Raw genomic sequence first — 19,761 nt, 5'->3', positions numbered from 1 at the left:
CCCGCACAGTGAGGTATATACACTTTGTGCTCTGAAACGCACAGCCTGGATAGATGAGATAGAAGATGGAAAGAAGCATAACTCCTGTAGAAGGAAGAAGACAAAGTGTAGATTGACCATGTCTGGAATTCCCATCCAGTTCTTCAGTCTCTAGACAGCAGTTTTCCTTTCCCTCTGATCCTTCATTCCCCGCATCACCACAGCCTTCTGTCTTTACTTTTCTCTTTAGTTTTTTATACTCCCATGCTCTTCTAGATATTTGGAGTGCTGTCACTAGATTAATTCTTTGTTCCTCCTGGTGTTTTTCTGAATTGTTTTCTGGATGTTTGCCAATTATATTCTTTTTAGTACGTCATTCAGCCCAATTGGAGGTAGTTTCCCTGACAAAATCCAACACTTTCTCTGATTTTCTTTGGCCTTATCTTTCAGAAGAATCAACTGCTGCCTCACTTGAAGTGATGTACGATATGACAAACGCAGTAGTATTTGTGTATTTGAAGACTACAGGTTGTATCCTATAATGGGTCTATAAATACTGCTGAAAAAGCAAGCTGTTGGTGCTAGTCAAAATGAACAAAATCTGAGGCTTGGCGTTTTTAATCAAAGAAGAAGGAATCTCATCTCCCAAGGAAATACCGTTGAGGTGCACCATGCTTTTCCAGAATTTTTGCAGTGGCTGACACTGTTGTCCTGTCATGTTGGGGAAGTGTTGTCTATACCTATGTGTCCCCACTGCACCTCAGTGGACAGTGAAGTTTGTCCCCTGCGCATCCTTGGCTGAGAAGGAGGCTTTCTAAGTCTTGTGGCAGGGAGCATATCCCACAAGTCTCAGTGCATTCTCTGTGACAGTGTCAGCTTTTTCACCTGGGGAGGTAAGGCAGAGGAGAAGGCACCACACCATAGTGCTGAGCATACAGAAATACCTTGATCTGATGACTCCTTGAACCTTTGTGCAGCAGCAAGTTGGGAGACCTGTGTTCCCTTGTGTGACTGCTGTGTTTTCCCCTTGCTCAGGGTTTTTCCTATGATGAGCAATACATTGAGTGCCACCTGTAAATTGTAGAGTGGAGACAGAAATATGTATCCATGATCATCTTTATCTGTTCATGAACCTTTTTGTTGTTATGCTGCTGGAACTGAAATTCCTCAAGTTGTACAGCCCAGCTGCCATAAGCCTCTAGCACAACACTTTGACTATAATTTGTTTGTTTTAAAGCACCTTTTTTTTTTTTTTGTTGCAACAGCTGTTGTAAAGGATCTTACTGCAAAGGAAAATTGAGCTGTGGCACTTTTATCTACTGCATGCTCTCAGGGAAGTGAGGTGCTGCAGTGATGGTGTATGGTGTGATGCTGAACAAGCCTTGGCACTGCTGCTGTCCTATTTCACAGCTGCCTAGAGCCCTCTTCAACAGCTTGCCTTTTATGGTGTTGGGGTGAGATTATATCCTTGCTTTTCCCTCTCTGAAGCTGCACCGAGACATGTGAGAGCTCCAGGAGGTGGGCAGGGAGTGCCTGGAAATACAGCAGGATAAGACAGACCTGCTCAGAAACAGCAGGGGCTTTGTCCCTTCCCCACTTGCACAGAAGGCTGTTTGCAGGGGTCTGGCACGGAGGCAGAGCAGTGCTGGGATTCCAGACTCCACTTTGGAAGGAAAAGGAGATGCCAAAGGAGTGTGAGGCACTAGCATGTCTGGAGCAGCTGTAGTGCTACCTTTTAAAGGTTTGTGAGTTCTCCATGTACCATCACTTGGTGATAACAAATGCTTGTGCCTGAAATCCCAGACAGGGATTCTGCAGGGTCTATGAAGTTTCACATCAGTGGTGGGAAACTGAAGTTGCTGTGTCCTCTCATGCTGGCTCCAAGCTTTCTGTGAAGGAAGGTCTGAGTGGTTCTTGGGGTGATTTCTCAAGTTCATGACTACTCCTTTTGACATGCAAGTGCCAGCAGGAGTGCTCAGCTGCTTTGCTTTGTAATGTCAGGGTCTTGAGAACTGTGGGACAGCTTTTGCTTTGTTGCAGCCTGCTTTCCTTCTGCCTGTGCTACAGGGTCTTTAAAGGAAGACTTTGTGTACTCTGTGCCTGATGGCCTGTTTTATTTCTTCAGAGGTACCACTGGTAGCTGGCAGTATCCAATTATGAAAGTTGTGGGGATGAGCAGAGAAAAAAAAATAGTATAATGCCAAAAACTTTTCTAGCTGGGCTGTGTGCAGTAGTCCAGAGCAGTGCTAATGATCATTTTAGAGTCTGTTACCAGTCTTCTGGGCTTGAGACTTCTTGCTGGATTTTTTGAGGAGCTGAAAAGCTGGCTGGTGACCACTTGTTCTGTACAATTCCTTGCAGTCATAGCTTGTTTTGTGCACTCCCACATACATGATCAGACTTGTGTGAAGAGAATGAGTATTGACCTCCTAACCTCATGCCTGTCACAGGTACCTCCTCTGTCTTTATACCTGCAGTGAATAGAAAGCAGCACTTCCGGTCATTCCTCCTTGCTTCCTGACCACTACTTCCATTTCATTTCTCACCACAGTGGCATGCCCTTTTATTTTCCCCTTCTGACTAGTGTCAAGGGAGATTCCTGTCTCATTTTCCCTCTTGTTTTACTTTGCATATTAATTCTCCTGTATTCTTCCCATGTCTCTGTTAGATTTTTATTTACCCGTTTCCCTGTATCTTTTATACCCCCTGGTGCTCTTCACATTTGTTCTCCCTTCTTTCTATGGTCTCAAGGAGAGTTTCTGTGCTCTGTAATTCAGGTGTGCATTCCAGGACTGTCCTATAGGATTTGGAGTTGTAGAATGGTGTTGCCAGCCTCTGAAGTATCCTTCAAACTCTTGATATGCTGCAGAACAGTCTGAAGAGCCCTTTGGAATATATTTGATTTGTAGAATGCTCTTGGGCATACGGTGCATTTCTTGGGGTTCTCCTATGCACCTCCAGGAATTGGACTTCAATGATCCCTCAGTGTCCTTTTCAGCTCAGGATATTCTATATTTTATAGCCCATGCAGGTGAAGTGGACTGGTGGTAGCATTTTGCTGAAGTTCCGCCTGATCTGTGGTCTGGTTTTGATGTACAGAACTGCTGGAGAAGGTTGTCTGGGATGAACCCTTGCAGAGCAGTCTTTAAGATTAACCTTTCTGACCCTGAGTCTTTAGTGTCAGAAATTTATAGGCAATGCGCTTCCAGTAAATTCCTCTAAGCAGCCTGTTCTGCTTTTGGCAGTCAGGAAGGCTTCTTAGATCAGCACACATGCACAGTTAGCCCCAGTGCTGAGGTTAGAGTTATCTGCTGGCTCAAGACTGACCAGATGTTTGAGTACATCTGGAAGCCTGTTCTCTTATTAGGCATGCAAAGGCTACCTCTTCCTGTCTGTGCAGACAGACACTGCTTGTGTCCATTGTTTCTGTAAGCACTGCTGCACAGTTGGGTACTGTGGGTGATGAAGATTGTGCCTGCTGCTGCTGTAAAGTGAGTTGGAAAGATTCAAGCAGTATCCATATTGTCCTGTCTGTCCTTCTGTCCGGTGGGAACACCAAAACCCTGTACTATCACAGGTGATGCTGTGAGGTGTATTTTCCAGCAGAACCTATATAAATCTGATTCTAACTTCTGGTGGCTGTGGGTTTTGAGAGATTTTAAAAGCTGACTTTAAATATTTTTTTTATTATTCCTCTGTGTTTACAAGTGTATACCCTGAAACAACAAGCTAAGTTTGGCCTGCAGAAAAATTTTTTCACTTGTTTTCCACGGTATTGTATGCCCTTCTCTGCTACTCAAGAAAGAGTACTGGGCTGTGAGGAGTCTTTACTGGGTGTCTGGCTGCCATGTGCAAAACTTTTTTGCCTGCTCCAGCAAGTCTGCCTGCCAGCTGTGTTTTGTGTTACTCATTTTCTTAGTGTCTTGCTGTTGTGGCATAACCCCAGGTATCAACCAAGAACTGCAGTCATTAAATTCCCATTCCATGCAAGAGAGGTTGCAAGAGAGCATTGCAAGGGTAAAAGTGTTGGGTTCAGATAATGACAACTTAATAGCTAAAGCAAAAGTCATGCACATGAGCAAAGAAAAACAAGGAGTTCATTCACCAGTTACTGGGGCAGGCAGGTCTTCAGCCATCCCCAGGAAAGCAGGCTTCATCACGCATAGCAGTGACTTGAGAAGACAAACCCCATCATTCTGAATGTCCCCTCTCCTCTTCCCTCGCCCTCCCTGGCTTTTTGTGCAGAGCATGATGCCATATGGCATGGAATATTGCTTTGGTCGGTTAAGGTCAGCTCTCCTGGCTATATCCCCTCCCAGTATCTTGTGCACCCTCAGCATACATGCTCCCAGTCTTATGACAGAGAGAAAAGGCCTTGTCTCTGTGCAAGCACTGCTCAGCAATAACAAAAACAACTCTGTTAACAGCACCATTTTCAGCACAAATCCAAAACTCAGCCCCATACCAACCACTGTGAAGAAAATGAACTCCACCCCAACCAAAACCAGCATACTCAAAGTGGGAAGTTCACCTGTGATGCTGCACCACCTTCTGATAAGAGTCACAGCAGTTTCTTTGATGAAAGGTGCATTGTTGTGCTGAAGTGAGAGGTGAAAGTGATAGAAAACCTGCTGTCCTGCTTTGCTTTAGCACAGTGATGCCAATTTTTGACTTGATGAAAGGCAGAAGTTGGGTAAGTGTTATACTTGAATCATGGTGTGCTAGGGCTGTGCTCTGCGGCTGCTTTTGGTAGATACCCAGATGATGTATCAGGTGATGTTACTGTTCAGAAGAAAGACACATTGTTACTTTTTAGGAGGAGAAAGCCCAAGCCAATATTCTTACATTTTTATTTAATGAAAATGGAATTTTTACCTCAGGACTTCAGAAAAACAATTGTCAAAGAGGACTTTCTGTGAGCAACTTTAGGAAAAGTCCATGCTGGCAAGCTGCTGAGCCAGGTGACCTGCTGGCTTGGCACAGTGTTTTCCTTAAGCCCTCTGCTGCAGTGGCCTGCCATAAATGCGTGTACTTACTCAGCTGTGTCTCCCTCTCTCCCAGCAAAATGAGCTGAACTCCTTCCTGTGGACAATCAAGAGAGATCCCCCATCCTATTTCTTTGGCACCATCCATGTCCCATACACACGTGTCTGGGATTTCATCCCAGAGAACTCCAAGAAAGCCTTCCAGCAGAGCCACATCGTATACTTTGAGCTGGATCTCACTGATCCATACACCATCTCAGCTCTCACCAGCTGCCAGCTCCTGCCACAGGGGAAGAACCTCCAAGACGTGCTGCCCCGTGACATCTACCGCCGGCTGAAGCGGCACCTGGAGTATGTCAAGCTCATGATGCCGTCCTGGATGACCCCAGACCAGCGGGGCAAAGGGCTGTATGCAGACTACCTCTTCAATGCCATTGCTGGCAACTGGGAGCAGAAGAGGCCAGTCTGGGTGATGCTGATGGTGAACTCCCTGACAGAGGTAGACATCAAATCACGAGGCGTGCCCGTCCTGGATCTTTTCCTAGCCCAGGAAGCGGAGCGGCTGAGGAAGCGAACGGGTGCTGTAGAGAAAGTGGAAGAGCAGTGCCATCCGCTCAATGGGCTGAACTTCTCCCAGGTGAGGTGCAGTGGTGTGCAGGGTGCCAGGCTAGCTGCTGAGCTGGCTATCGCAGCAGCAGCATGGGCTGGGGTGTGGGGTGCTTTCTACCCAGAGACTTGTGCCTGCTCCCTGCAGCTTGTGCCTTTGCCTTCATCCTCAGAGGAATTTGCTAGCACAGGAGATCAGGCCAGAGATTAATTTATCCAGGCCTGGCCTGGGAAACCCCTGTTCTCTTCCTTGGGCAGGTTCTACCTTCAGAGACACTGGACCTTTTGGATGTGTGCTCTGACTCTGACTTGGGTGCACTGAAGGAGCTCAGGACAGGCTGGGGCTCAGCATCCAAACTTGTTTTTGCAATACCAAGTTAAAAAGAAAGAAGTGATTACTTGGGGAAAGCAGGGATGCTGTGAGTAGTGCTGAGAAGTAATTGCTACTTGGAAAGCATCACAGTGAATATTTTGATGTCCTCAGATACAGGGTCCCATCATCCACACTGGAAAAAAAACCTTTTTGTTTGTTGGGGTTTTTTTTCCCCTTCCTTTGTTACCAGGTGAGAGTCAGTACAGCTCAGCTTTCTTCAGGGAGCTTTACAAACTAGTACAGGCCCTTGTGCAAATGCCTTTGTGTTTGCAAACCTGTTGGAGTACAGCACTGTTGTTCATGCAGCAAGATGACTTCTGTGTTGTCCGTGTGTTGGATGAGGTGCTCCTCTCTGAATAAAATACACCAGGCAGCAGTGTCTGTTGTTGTCTCTGCCTAGTGGGATCACAGGCATAGTGTTGCTCTCTGATGTGGGGTACCTTCTCTGCAGGGCAGTGCTTGGGGTGTGGAAATGGCATTTGCTTAGGAATAATCAAAACCTGCATTTTGTAGTATGCCTTAGTAACACAAGATGGGAGGATCTTTAATCATAGGGCTGAGGAGTTTTGGCTGATGCCTGACCCTCTCCCCTGCATCCTGAAGCCTGTCCTATCACTGATGCACAGTTTGGAAGGGAAAGAGCAGAAGGTGAGTGCAGGACAGCAGCTCAGGGCAAGTGTCTGAAGTGCTGCTACCTCAGTGTTGGTGGGGAGCCATGATGCAGGGAATAGCACAACAGCCCAGGCTGCATCACTTGGGCAGTCCCTAACTGCAGGCAGGGCTTCTACACTTCTCTTTTCCATTGTTTAAAGCTGGGCAGCCTCATTTGCATCTCCAGTCTTTTGCTTAACATGGTGCTCTGAATCCATATGCTGTTGCTGTTTGGTTACAGCTAACCTGGGAATAGGTTCTTAGGCCTTCACAGCTTTCTTTAAAGAGCAGCTGGTTTTGTGCTGTTCTGCAGATGGGATAAATGCCAAGTGATCCAAGAAGCTGCATGAGCAAGGGACACAGAGCTGCAACATCCAGAATTGCCCAGCTTTCTGAGAAGGCTGGAGAGACAAAAACTGCAGGAGAAACATGCCTCTATTTGGGAAATTGATACCCCATGGTTGCCCCAGGGTGAGTGGAGGTGTACATTTGCATCAGGAACGCTGCAGCTCCTCCCATGCCTGCTCACTTCCTGGGGAAGGAGTGTGCTATCCTTTGAGGGAGCAGGTCTGGAGCAGCTAATGCACTGCAAAGTCACACTTCCACTGCTTCCCACTGCTAGATTTCCAATACAGGCAGCTCAAGGAAAAGGAAAAGCAGAGGCAGATGATTTTTGTGCTTCTAAGCCAATTTCATGGCTGTTTCAGGAACTGGCTTGTGAGCTCTCGTGGTTGGCAGTTGTGTAAGTCTTTGATTTCAGAGCTTTCTAGTCAATTTGTTCAGGCAGTAGAGTTAATTACATGTTTAATATAAACCAAACAAAGAGTTTGAAATAGGCTCTTAGAAAGTTATTTTCTTTAATGCATTGCTGTTTGGAAACCCACAGTGTTGGGCCACTTCTGTGACTGCTTTTCAAACAAGCAAACACACAGGTGTCACTTAGAAGCTTCTGTTGGGGAAAGTGGGAAAAACCCATAAGGAATAGTCAAACACTGTACAAGAAATATCATAGAATCATGGAATGGCCTGGCTTGGAAGGAACCTCAAATATTACTTAGTTGCATGCCCCCTACCTTTCACTGGGATCAGGTTGCTCAGAGCCACATCCAAACTGGCCTTGAACACTTCCAGGGATGGGTCACCTACAGCTTTTCTGCGAAACCTATGCCAGTGCCTTGCACTCTCACAGTAAAGAATTTCTTCCTAATATCTTAGCTAAACCCACACTTGTTCACTCTGAAGCTGTTCCCCCTTGTCAAGAGTCTTTCTTTTATGCTTCCTTCCAAGACTGGAAGTCACCCTGAAGTCTTCTCTTTTCCAGGCTGAGCAATCCCAGTTGTCTCAGCCTTTTCCTATAGGAGAGGGGCTCCTTTCTTCTAATCCATCTTGGTGGCCTCCTCTGGACCTACTCCAACACATCCATAGTGCTGGAACTCCAGAGCTGGATGCAGGGTTCCAGCTGTGGTCTCAGCAGAGTAAAGGGACAGAATCCTCTCCCCTCCTGCTACCCACACTACTCTGGATGCAGCCCAGGACACGTTTGGCTTTCTGGGCTGGGAGTGCTCATGGCTGGGTCATGTCCAGCCTCACCCACCAGCACCCCCAAATCCTTCTCACAGGGCTGCTCTCCATCTGTTCATCCCCAGCCTGTGCTGGGGGTTGCTCCTCACACAGGTACAGTACCTGGCACTTATTGTAAAACTGAATGAGATTCTCACAAGCCCACTTGTCAAGCTTGTCCAGGTCCCTCTGGATATTATCTAAGGAGATGCTTTCTTTCTCATAACAAAATTACAGAGAAATTATTTATTTAGCAGAGAAGCAAGTTCAGTGTTTTCATGGAATGTTTTCATGTATGGGATTTGCTCTTTCTTTCATATCCAAAATTATTCTGGCTGGTAAGGCAGACTCCCAACCCACTTCCACACCACACATTGTTACCAGCTAGATCCCTGTTTTGATCCATTCTATTGAACAGGGCCTTGTTGGTGTATGTTATTGCAGGTGAAGGTCAACAGTTTATTGTTGTCTCCCTGGGCACAGTGCTTAGTAACTGCAAAGTATAGGCAAACTCAAATGAGCAACTTCCTTCTCCTTGTGCAGAGATCAGTACAAAAAAAATACCAAAAAACAAAAAACACAACGCATACAAGAGCCAACATTGCCTGTCAAGGGGCTCTATTTCTTTGGCCTGTTGTACCGAAGACTTTTGGTTTATGACTCTTATTTTACCTGCCAAATCTCTCTGTTCTTGCTCAGCTTGGGCTGGCTGCCCACACTGCCAAATCATAAAAGTGTCATTTCTGCTCTGTACACAATGATGTGTACACGATCTGTGAAATACTTTAATGCTTTCTCTATCCCTCTCTCTTGTTCTGAATTCTGTGAAACTTCAGGAGTATGGAAGGATCAGTTTGTCTCCATGCCAGGGCGATGGAATTTATTTTTCCTTTCATGCATCTTTCATCCTAGTTTGTCTTACTGACTTGCTCTCTCACTCCACCTTCTTGCTGGTAGTGCCTCTCTTATTGCAATACCTTGCATAGGTCTCATTCCTGTCTGTGCCTGGGTTTGTAGCTATGTACAATCTGCCACTGCTGACTTCCAGCACGGAGTTGGTCCCTCCCAACTGGTCCTTTCCAGTTATGCCTGTGCTAACATATTTGCTGTATTGGGGGCATTAGCCCAAAACAGCTTTGCTGTTGGCTTCAATAGTGTCATGAACATCAGTTTAGTACTGGCTCAGAAGACGAGCAAGTGTCAGCCCTTGTACTGTGCCAGGTACTTGCTTTGGTACACTAAGGTGGTGTCCAGGCTGTATTCCTCACAAAGTGGTCTAAGCCTGAACATAAGAAGTTTACACTTACACCAACCCTTTCTGTGGAGCTATGGTTAAGTGTGTAAACACTGTCCAGCCATCATTACTTCCTAGCCACAACCCTGGCAGTTTGGTTTCTCCAGTACTGGGACACTTGGTAGAAGATTCTATTGCCTGTCCTTGATTTGAGAATTGTTTCCCCACATGACTTTCTTGTGGCCATACCTTGTCACAGCATTCTTCCTACCTGAGCATCTGAATACATGGCTTTATATTCAGACATAGTCTTCAGAGCTGCTAGGGATGCAGTAGCAAGCCGGGAGCCACTAAGGGCTGACTTCTCATGAAATCCTGGCTCCAAATCCCAGACTGAGCACTTGAAAGTCTTGTCATTTCCATCTTTCAGTCAGTCCCTCATATAGTTTATTGCAGATAGGAACTGAAGCAAAATTTTCTACATTGATAATTCTGTATTAGGACATTTTTTAGTAGAAACAAAAAAAAAATGAAAGAGAGAGAAAAGCCTTTGAAAGCAACAAAGTGCTGAGAGATTCTTGCTTTTACCAGTACTTCCAGGTTCTGGTTCACTAACACGACCATGTGAGCTGTAGACTGCTGCTTAGCAGATACAGCCCTTCTGACATAATAGCAACATCATTTTTGCTGCTTAATCTGTGTACCCACTTGAGTGAAAGAGCCATCCTTGATAACCCCTTGTATAAAGTTATTATTTAGGAAAAGCCTATATTTGTGGGGAAAATAGGAAGCAAAGACACCATTGCTTTGTAACAAGTGTTACATGATTTGTTGGTTGGCTTGGTTTTTTTCCTGTTTTCAGGGAGTTAGAAGTGATGCCTTGAATTTAGGAGCAATAGATACAATATGAAATTGGTGAGATTTGTGCTAGTATTCTCATTTCAAGTGAGGGGGGATTTGCTGTACTTGGTTTGTCAGTTATAATTGTTGTCTTTAATTTCTCATGTGATGAGGCCAGACTGGCAGTGTTTCCATTCACAAGATCTTGGTTCAGGCTCATCTTTGATAATGACAGTAATGGAGAATCTCAAAGAAAGAAAAAGCAAGGAAGAGCACATAGTACAAAATCTGCAAAGAGGAGATTAGATTCTTTAGTTCAGGTCTAAATATGGAGCAGAGCAAGGCAAAGAGCAGTTGCTTGATGAAGCAGCTGACAGAGGAACAGAGGATTTTGTTGCTAAACAAGTTGGATAAAACACTTGCAGTAACCTGATTGCATCTGCTGCCTCATGGGTGTAACTTCGAGATTTATTTGTTAGGACCAGCCTTCTTTCCTCAAGTGATGGGAACATCAGGGTTTTGCAGTGCACATGAACTGGAGCTGGGACAACTGAATTGATCTTATTTGCATCTTTGGCTGATGGAGTCTGTGACCTAGAATTGTTTTTGTTTCCAGTTTGTGTAAACAAATCTGCAGACTCCATGTCTAGACATCAGGGATGGGGAATGGGCTGGCTGGTGGGAACCAATATAACTAAGGCTTTGCTTGTGTATTGAAATAATTACAGTTTAATTAAGATCTTTTTAACTCTCTGGGGATTTCAGGGTTCTTCCCTAACTGAAAGTGGCATTCAGTGGTGATATGCTGCTTCTGCACTCAGAAGGGTGGGGAGTTTGTTTCAAACAGCCTGGACTGTCTGGTAGGGCTTTGAAATCCCTTGTGCACTCTATATGCCTATCAGCTAACTGGATTTTCCCATTAAAAATACCCTTAGCTCATCATACTACATAGCAAAACCAGAAGATGTCAGGTGGCAAAGGTGGCTTCTTCTCTCCGTGATGCTCCTAAGGAGGTTCCTTGCGAGTGTTTGGCTGCCAGTGTGAGCATGCCCCAGTGCACTTTGCTTTTCGCTCAGTGAGCAAGGGCTTGGCAGTGAAATGTGTGAACTGTTCTGGAAGCTCTTGTAACTGGCTTATCCTGCTGACTTCTGGCAAGTGCACTAGACTGGCTTATCCTGCTCTCCTCTGACAAGTAGTGCTAAACTGGTGGGCTGGTTGGCAGGTGCACTGAGCATCACTTGACATCCTTGAGCTTTGGGTGAGGGCACTGTTGCTGCAGAGGAGCATAGCCCTGTCAGCAGGCTGAGGGGTGCCAGGCATCAGTGGCCACTCAAAGTAGCACACAGAAGCTCTGAGCCAAGCACTTTTTGGAACAGCTCAGCCAAAAGTGGGAAGTGTGGAACAGGGCAGAGATATGGCCTTGGTTTAATCAGCTGTTCAGGAGTTGGGTGCCTCTGTGCAAAGCTTTGTTGTGCACATTCTCAAATTCTGACAGAATTAGAGTGATGGATCATGATGGTCTGATGCTGTGTCAGATACCTGATCCCAAGAGCTCACAACCCAAAGCATGGGACTAGCTCCTAGTAGCTGCCAGCTTTTCCCTTGTTTGCAACCAGTTTGGACACCTAAAAGGCATATGCCTGCAGAAGTTGCAGAAGACAGCTTCCTTCCACCTAAAAACTGAACTGCACTCCTGTCACCCTCCTGTCCCTTACTGGTGAAAGGGTACTTCTGGCCCAGACTGGATTGCAAGATCCATGGGGATCCATGTTGGCTCCTGCATCCCAAATGACAGTGTTTCTGACTCATGGCTGTGGTTGTGAAAACTCATTTTTAGTTTTCATCAACAAATCCAGATGAAAAATAAGGCCCAGCTTTAGTTTTCATCTGTTTGAATTTGTGACGGTTTGTATTCCACTGATGAGCCTCTGCTGTACTTGTGTGAGCATTACAGCTGTAACCAGTTTGTCCTTTAATGTTCTATTTGTTGAGCCTGTCCCAGAAGTGCACATTTTCTATGTGTTAACTGTTGACTCAGCTCTTCCCAGGCCTAGCAGCATCTCTCTTGTGGCATGGCAGCTGTGTGTGTGCTTGCTGCAGTGATATTGTCACTGTCCTCATCTTTCCTTATTTGTGCATCTGTGTTTGGCTGTGGTTCTTTCAGACACAGTGGTTTTCTAAGCACTCATACTTGGAGCTGTCAAAGTCCTTTTTATTCACACTGCTTCCCAGGGAAGAAAAAGTGTTACTGTTGTTGGTCCAGTCCCCATCTGCTCTCTGGTCAAGATGAACTCGCAAACCAACTTACATGTTCTTTCTGATCTGTATTTACTTTTTGAGGTCTTCTAAGTACTGTTTCTGTTCCCCATATCTTCAGCATGTGAAGTGTTGTTTTGTATTTCTCTAAATTCCTACTGCTATACACTCTCTTGATAAAACTATTAATTGATGCTGTTGTTTTACCATAGAAAAGTTGCAAAGCACCATAAAGGTTTTTGGAAAGGGTATGGTTTCCATTATACTTGTTGACTTAAAATGTCTATATCCTATAATTATTTGCAATAATCTTAATGAAGGCTTTCATTAGATAATTTGAAAGATTGATTGCAAGTAGGATGAGGCTGAAAATAGTTTTAAGATAACTGTTTATTTTTCTGACCTAAGGCAAAAAGAAAAGAGTAGGAACACTTCTTCATTTTTTGTTGATGATACTAAAAAGATTGTCTTCCTTAATAAAATTCCTATAATCCAGCAGGTTTAGCAGCTATATGCATGTCCATACCAGAAATCATCCATTTCCAGCATGCCTGGATGAAAGATGCTCAGACACCAAGGTGTGTGAACAGTTTCAAAGGGATTAAATGGATGAAGGATCCTCACACCAGGGATTGTCATACATATGTCAAATGCCATCTATGGCTCAAGGTATTTTTCAGTCCCTGACAGCTTGAATTGAGGGCAGGTGTGAGTGGATGAGCTCTTCTGTAGGTTGTGGGCTTCTGCTCCACCGGGCGTGTGTGGACAGCTTGTTCCCAAAATGTAGCTGAGATGGGCTTGGAAGTTGATATGGAATGGGTCAGCTGATGTAACCTTGACCTCCAGGGTCCCTGCTGGAGAGTATTCAGGCACCCGCATGTTCTCCCTTTTCACAAAACTTAGCTCTGTTGAGCATGCAGAGGTCACATGTGAACAGATGGATACATGGGGAACAGTTAGCGATGGAGTCTGAAGCCAGGGAGAGGTTTAGGAAGGTTTACCCCTGGATCTTGAGAACAGTCCTGTCAATTAAGACCAAATATGCAACAGTGTTTAGTCTGCAATTAACTGTCCTATTACTGTTTGAGGGAAGATTTACGTAGCTGGCATCATGCATTTCTCAATCTCTTTGTTCTTAACAAGATTAGCAGGATTGCTAGCTTCAGCCAGAAATCAGACTAATCTTTGACAAAAATAGGTATACTCAATTGACTTCTGTGAAGTCAAATCTGGTAAATGCATTACAAGACTATTCTAGCAAATGATTTTTTTTTAATGGCAGATTTTATATACTTTTGTGTCACCTGTTTTGCTTTTTGAGTGCATTCATTAGCAACACAGTGTTAGCAGTTGATTTGCATTTTACTGACTGTCCTGGCCTAGTTTGTTCGTTTCCTGGCCTAGTTTGTTTGTTTCCTGGCCAATGCACCAAAAATGTTATAGTTTGGGTTTGCCAGTTTTAAATATATTTACCTTTTGTTGTGAAATAGAATTAGGAGTAAAAGCAAAGCAGGTTCAAAAATTTAACATGGGACAAAGAAAAAAAAATTTATTAACACAAAGAAAAATAATAATAAATTCAGAATAGATTCTCAGACCACTTCCTCTTTCCCCTTTGTCACAGCTTAACAACATACAGAGGCCCTTCAGTCAATTCCTTACTTGAATATTTTTTTCAGTTCCCTTCAGGGAGAGGAGTTTCTTTTTCTTTAGCTATAAGGATCGTTTACTAAGAGAGGAAATTGCCAGTTCTCTTTTGACTCCACTTGCTCAGGATTCACAGCTGCCCGGGATCTGCTGTCATGAAATTCCTCCCACTTCACAGTCTGTTCACAACTGAGTTGCGGGCCATGTTAAAAAGTCATGGGGTATTACTTGTAAGGATGAGCTACTCCAAGGCAAAAGTTCTCTTTAGCTCACTTCTCTCTCTGTTTATATATTATTCCCAGGAACAGAGATCCCCCTCTTTTCCTCAGGGCATTTTCTAAAAGGATTTTCCAAACACTTTACACTTCACCCCCCAATGTATTTTTATTTTTCATGGTTTAAAGGAATTTTTTCGTGAAGTACAGTCCACCCCTATAACTTACAAAAAAGATATTTCAGCCCACCTTCATGGAGTCTCTTCATTCTCCTTCCATTTAGAAACTTAGCTTTGACTTCATTGACTTTGGTGTTTCTTTTCTGTTCTTCTTCCTCTCACCCACGGGAAGATGAAAGGCGGTAAGTCTTATCTGAGCATTGGAAAAAAACTTAAAATCTCCCACAGAAGTTGCAGGAGATGGGCCCGGCCATGCGGCAGCTGTGTCAGGAGCTCAGGCCACCCAGGCCACGCTGGAGGGGCAGGACGAAAACTGCAAAGTCCAGCCAGAGGAGAAATGGGTGCCAAGGCTCTGGCTCCATGGCTTTCTTCCGGCTCTCACTGCACCCGGCTCCAGCTGCAGGCCGGGGGTTCTCCCTCTGCCCTGCCCAGCACACAAAGCCGTGGGGGGCTCTCCCAAACGGGGCCCAGCTGCCGCCCCCCAGGCCGTGAGGGCGGCCGGGCGGGCTCGGCCACCCCAGGGCTGCTCCGAGCCGGGGCAGGGCAGGGCCCCGCCGAGCCACGGCCGCACCGGGAAAAGGCGAGGATCCCAGCAATGGGCTTCGCTTCTTTTTGGCTGTCGGGGCTCCTGGTTGGAAAGGGGCCCAGCAGCCTCCTGAGCCCAGCCCTGCCTGGCCCGGGCCACATGAGAGGGACACGAGCCAGGTCAGTGTTACCTTGTGAGAGGATGGAAATGCAAGAGGAGCTTTCCCGGGCTTTATTTGCTTCAAATGTGATTCACGGAGCGAACCGACTTTTCCAATTGTTTTTTCAGGCTGTCAACAACTAAACCAGCCTCCAGTTGGTCCCATCAATCCACAGAGGAAGTTCTCATGGGGAAAAACTTGCTAGTGCGCCCTCCCCCCCAGGGTAAAGCCAGCACACTCACTCATACACTTCATTTCTGTATGGAATATCAGAGCATCCCACTCCCTCCATATTCCCCATCACCTCACATCATCACCATGTGAGAAAAATATGTATACGTATTTTAGGACCATCAGACTGTCAAACCTCAACTTAACTGGGTTTGCAACTGAACATCAAGTCTGGTTGAATTTGCTGCAAATAAATCAGTGCTTCCAGGTGCTAGTTGCTGCAGACAATAAGCATTATCCCATTCTCTCCAAGGTAAAAGCTGAGATTCTGGCTGCCTTTGCTGAGTATGTCTGGTGGAGAGGCATGGTCACACTGGCCACTTGTAATAGCTATAGAGAGAGACCCCACTGAGACATGGTTTGTGAGAAGAATATTGCACCTTGTTGCTCTCTTGAGAGCACCCCAAATAGAGTTAGCCCCTCTGCCTTTCAGATGGCTCATTGGGGATGTCACAGAGGATGAGCCATCCTACTGTCGCCACATACAGGAGTTTCCTGGTGTGCTTCACCTGGCTGAGTGGGCAGCCTGTGCAAGCCTTTCTTCTGCTTGAAAGAAGTTAGCACAGGATGGCTTCATACAGTTCCTTGGCTTTGGTCTTCCATCATCTTTTGGCATTTTGAAGAGCTTCCTCCAAGATCAGGGGAGGTGTTTGTGTTTCTCATGAGAGGATATTGTATAAATAACCCCAGATGCTCTACACTAGCAGGAGAACTCACAGTCCTGCTCTGGTGCACTGCTGGAGATATCCTAGCACAAAGTTGTTGAGGACTCTAGTACTGACACTACAGTTCCCCTGATTCAGTATAGGCCAAATTTTCAGTTGCGTTAGGTAAAAGCTTTATCTTTGTTTGGGATACTGGATTAACTGCCTAAAGATTTTAACCATTGAGAAAATTTCATCTAGACATTATCCTAAACATTTTCCTGCTTCTCCAGCTGCAGACCTTTGGGTCCTGGCTCCTGCACACACCTAAAGAACCAGAGTGAAAAGCAGGTTTTGGTATTGGTTTGGACTTGTTTTGCAGAAGGAAGCCAGCTAAATCACTTGGATGCTCAAAATACACTGGTTTCTTCCCATATTTTTACCCCTCTCCCTTCTGAAAAGCAGGTAAGTTATGTCAGAATCCACTGGTAAAGAAAACTAAAGCAGTTTAGCTTTCTATGGTTACACACGATCAACACAAAGCTAAGTCTTTCATTAGACATCTTACTCAAGGCTATACAGCTTTGGGAACTCTATGGTTGCTAGCCTAGACCAGAGCTGTCTCAGGAGGAAAGACATGCCCTTAGCCCCTGCTAGGCAGACAGATTTCCTGCTGTTCTGAGTTCAGTTCTCAATCTCCTGCCTTATCGTGGCCAAAACAGTTCGTTCTGCTGGGATTGTGGAGCAATTTGATCACAGAAACACAGCTTCCAGATTACAGAATAATCAGAGGTGGAAGCAACCCGCAAGGATTAGCAAATCCAGCTCTTAAGTGAATGGTCCATGCAGGGTAGAGCCACAACCTTGGTGTTATTAGCACTGTGCTCTAACTAGGTGAGCTAACTGTAGGGTCACCTGGGATAGCCAATGCCTATAATCTTACAAGAACTACCCTGTGTGCCTAAGGAAATTCCTGCCTCTGGCCTTTCAGAGTATCTCCCAAAGTGCAAATATACCAAACTCCTCAATAGCTTTTTGAGAGGGGAGCCAATATCCTGTCACTATTGGTGTATTTGACAAAATGGTCTCTGGAAGTTTTTGGGGCTGAAATTTCTGTACTCAAGTAGCTGCAGATATCTTGAGGTGAGGTATGTCTATGCTCTCCTTGAGACCAGAGTGGGTAATACAGACAAGTAGTAATGTACCTTTCAGTTTTGTGTTTGCCACTGCATTTCCAGTTTCACAGCAGCATGTATGTATGGCTTGACTGTAAAATGCAGGCATGTCAGGAGTGGTTGGAAGCTGCTAACAGAGGTATTTCTGATGAAACAAATGACACTGTACAGCCTAAGTCTGAGCTCCTGTACAGTCTCTGCTGCTCAGCCAGTGTACAGTAACTTATTATGGTAGGCTAATTTGATCACAGGTTTCAACCCTGTGTAAATTGATAAGGCCTGTTTATAAAGATAAATGGGCTGTTGTCACAGCTGGAGTCCTCTGAGATAAGCTACATTTTTGTAATGTTCAAAACCAAAATAGCTACAGCCATATTTTCTTGGAAGGATAAAATGGCGAAGGAAGAGAAGATGACACCACGTATATTTTTGTTTGCTTTGAAGCTGTTGGTAAGTCAGGAAGACATGGAAAGCTCAAGGTTGTAGCTGATCAGCAGTAATGCAGGGGATGGAAGTACCTGTTATCAGTATTGCACAATGTCTGGGTTAGCATCTCCGTGAAACACTACCAGAGGAGAACAATAGAATAATTATTCTCCAATTTAGGTACTTCAACCACTTCAGCACTCTGAGAAAGATATTCACCTAAAACACATACGTGAATAATGTGTGTCTAGAAAGTATTGATGCTGTCTTGGAGTAATGCAGTTTCAGACCCCATCCAGAGTAATAAAAAATTAATCACTGAACTGGAAAGAACGCTTACTTAGGTACAAATAATAATGACTGAACTTTATTTTTATGTGAAAAGAGAATATGTAGTGCCAACCAATCATGCATATGATTGGTGCGCTAAGGTGGGGGGGGTCGTTTTTTTTAAATGGAAAAGAACTATAAAAATGGGAATAATCATTGGGAGTAGTTCAAGAATCTTAATTAGGTCCCTGAGAAAGCACAATTCTGCATTTGCAAAGACTAATTTTTTAGTTTTGAAGAAAGCTGGTTTAGTTAAAGGAGATTAAAGCAGCAAGAATCCTCAATACAAGCAAGCAACATAAGTAATCGGCAAGCAAAGGCAGACTATGATGGGGGAACTTAAGGGTACCACTGAAGAGCTTTTGGGCAGCAGATTTGAATAATAAGAAGGGATTCTTTAAATGTATCTCGGTTTCCTGAAATCCTACCTGTGGCGTAGGCTCCATAGTGACGGGGAGTGAGAAAGCATACTGAAAAGCAGTGTCAGCAATAATCATTATTTATTTTGTGATGTTTGGAAAGGAGAAGACATTGTATTTGTAGGTTGGTCCTAAGAGAATGTTTTCTGCTCTGCTGACAAATTGCTTCTTGTAATTAGGAAAAATGTTTAATGTTATTGTTTTTAAATGTTCAAAACAATGGCTAACTTACAGTCCAAAATTTTTAGAGACTAAACCAAGGAACTCTTTGAGTCATTAGTTGCACTTGAAAAAATTCAGGAAAGTGGGAAAAAAAATACAGTAAGAGCATTATGCTGGGTCAGTTGGGGGAGTAGCCTGCCAGACTACCTGAAATTCAGTTTGGTCAGAGCATAGAAAGTCTGATAAGCTCTGCAGCTGATGAAGAACTGAGAGAAGACAGTATGGTACTATCCAGTTTTCCCAGAATGGGAAACTGGCTTTGTCAAATAACTTCTTCATATGAGTATCATTTTTGGTAATAATTTGTGACATAATTGCACATAGCTTTGGAAGCTTTTGATATTGTTCCTGGTGATACTCTGATATAGGAGTATACACCAGACAAAATTAAAGTGGCTTATTGTAAATAGCTCAGAATATTTCTGCATTCTTAAGAAACAGCTGAAGATGGGGAGTCATCCTCCACTGGTGAGTAGGGAAACTAAAAAAATCTCATACAGAGGAGCTAAAGGTGTTTGTTTCTGGCCCTGCTTTGTTCCTGGCCCAGTGGCTTTGTCAGTGATACAAATACCACGTAACTGTTGTTACAAGCATGGAGGTGCTGTGGTTGGAGGGGATGTAAACAACAGGTGAGCTGTGGGAGCAGAGCTGAGTCACCTGAAAGGCAAGGCTTGTCTGGTGCTGTTCTGTGCAAGACTGTACATCTAGAACTTTAAAGCATGGGTGTCAAGCTAGCAAGACTGGAGGCCTTGTCTGGAATATCCTGGTGGTGCAACAGGCTTGGAAGATATCAGTTAACATGACTGCCAAGCTCAGGAGTTCAGCTGAGACTGAACTTGCAGTCCTCAGGTGAATGATCGGAGTAGGGGAGAATTGTTCAGAGGACCCTAGTGCAGGAAAGCTGCCTAGTCCTGGTGTCAGCACTTCAGAGAGCATTGAAGAGCTGGATAGAGGCCAAAAACGAGCTACACTATTATTCTGGGGCTTGAAGACCGTGCTTTTATAGCAGGAAAATAAACAAACTTGATCTGAAAAGTTGTGTCCAGAGAAACAGGCAAATCATTCCATGAGTTTGCTTGGATATTTGAGGCAGCAGGACATAA

At 44.6% G+C, this 19,761-nt stretch overlaps 1 protein-coding gene across 1 annotated transcript in view; it reads left to right on the top strand.

Annotated features, from left to right (window-relative positions):
- Positions 1 to 19,761, top strand: part of TRABD2A (TraB domain containing 2A) — a 78,768-nt gene that overhangs the window by 3,748 nt on the left and 55,259 nt on the right. Inside the window, exon 2 of the mRNA XM_062513341.1 lies at positions 5,041 to 5,601. Within this exon, the coding sequence (XP_062369325.1) occupies positions 5,041 to 5,601 (561 nt within the window). The remainder of the gene's footprint in view (positions 1 to 5,040; positions 5,602 to 19,761) is intronic.

Source organism: Cinclus cinclus, chromosome Z (assembly GCF_963662255.1).
Source record: "Cinclus cinclus chromosome Z, bCinCin1.1, whole genome shotgun sequence".
Lineage (NCBI taxonomy): Eukaryota > Metazoa > Chordata > Aves > Passeriformes > Cinclidae > Cinclus > Cinclus cinclus.
This window is presented reverse-complemented; position numbering and strand designations above follow the sequence as displayed.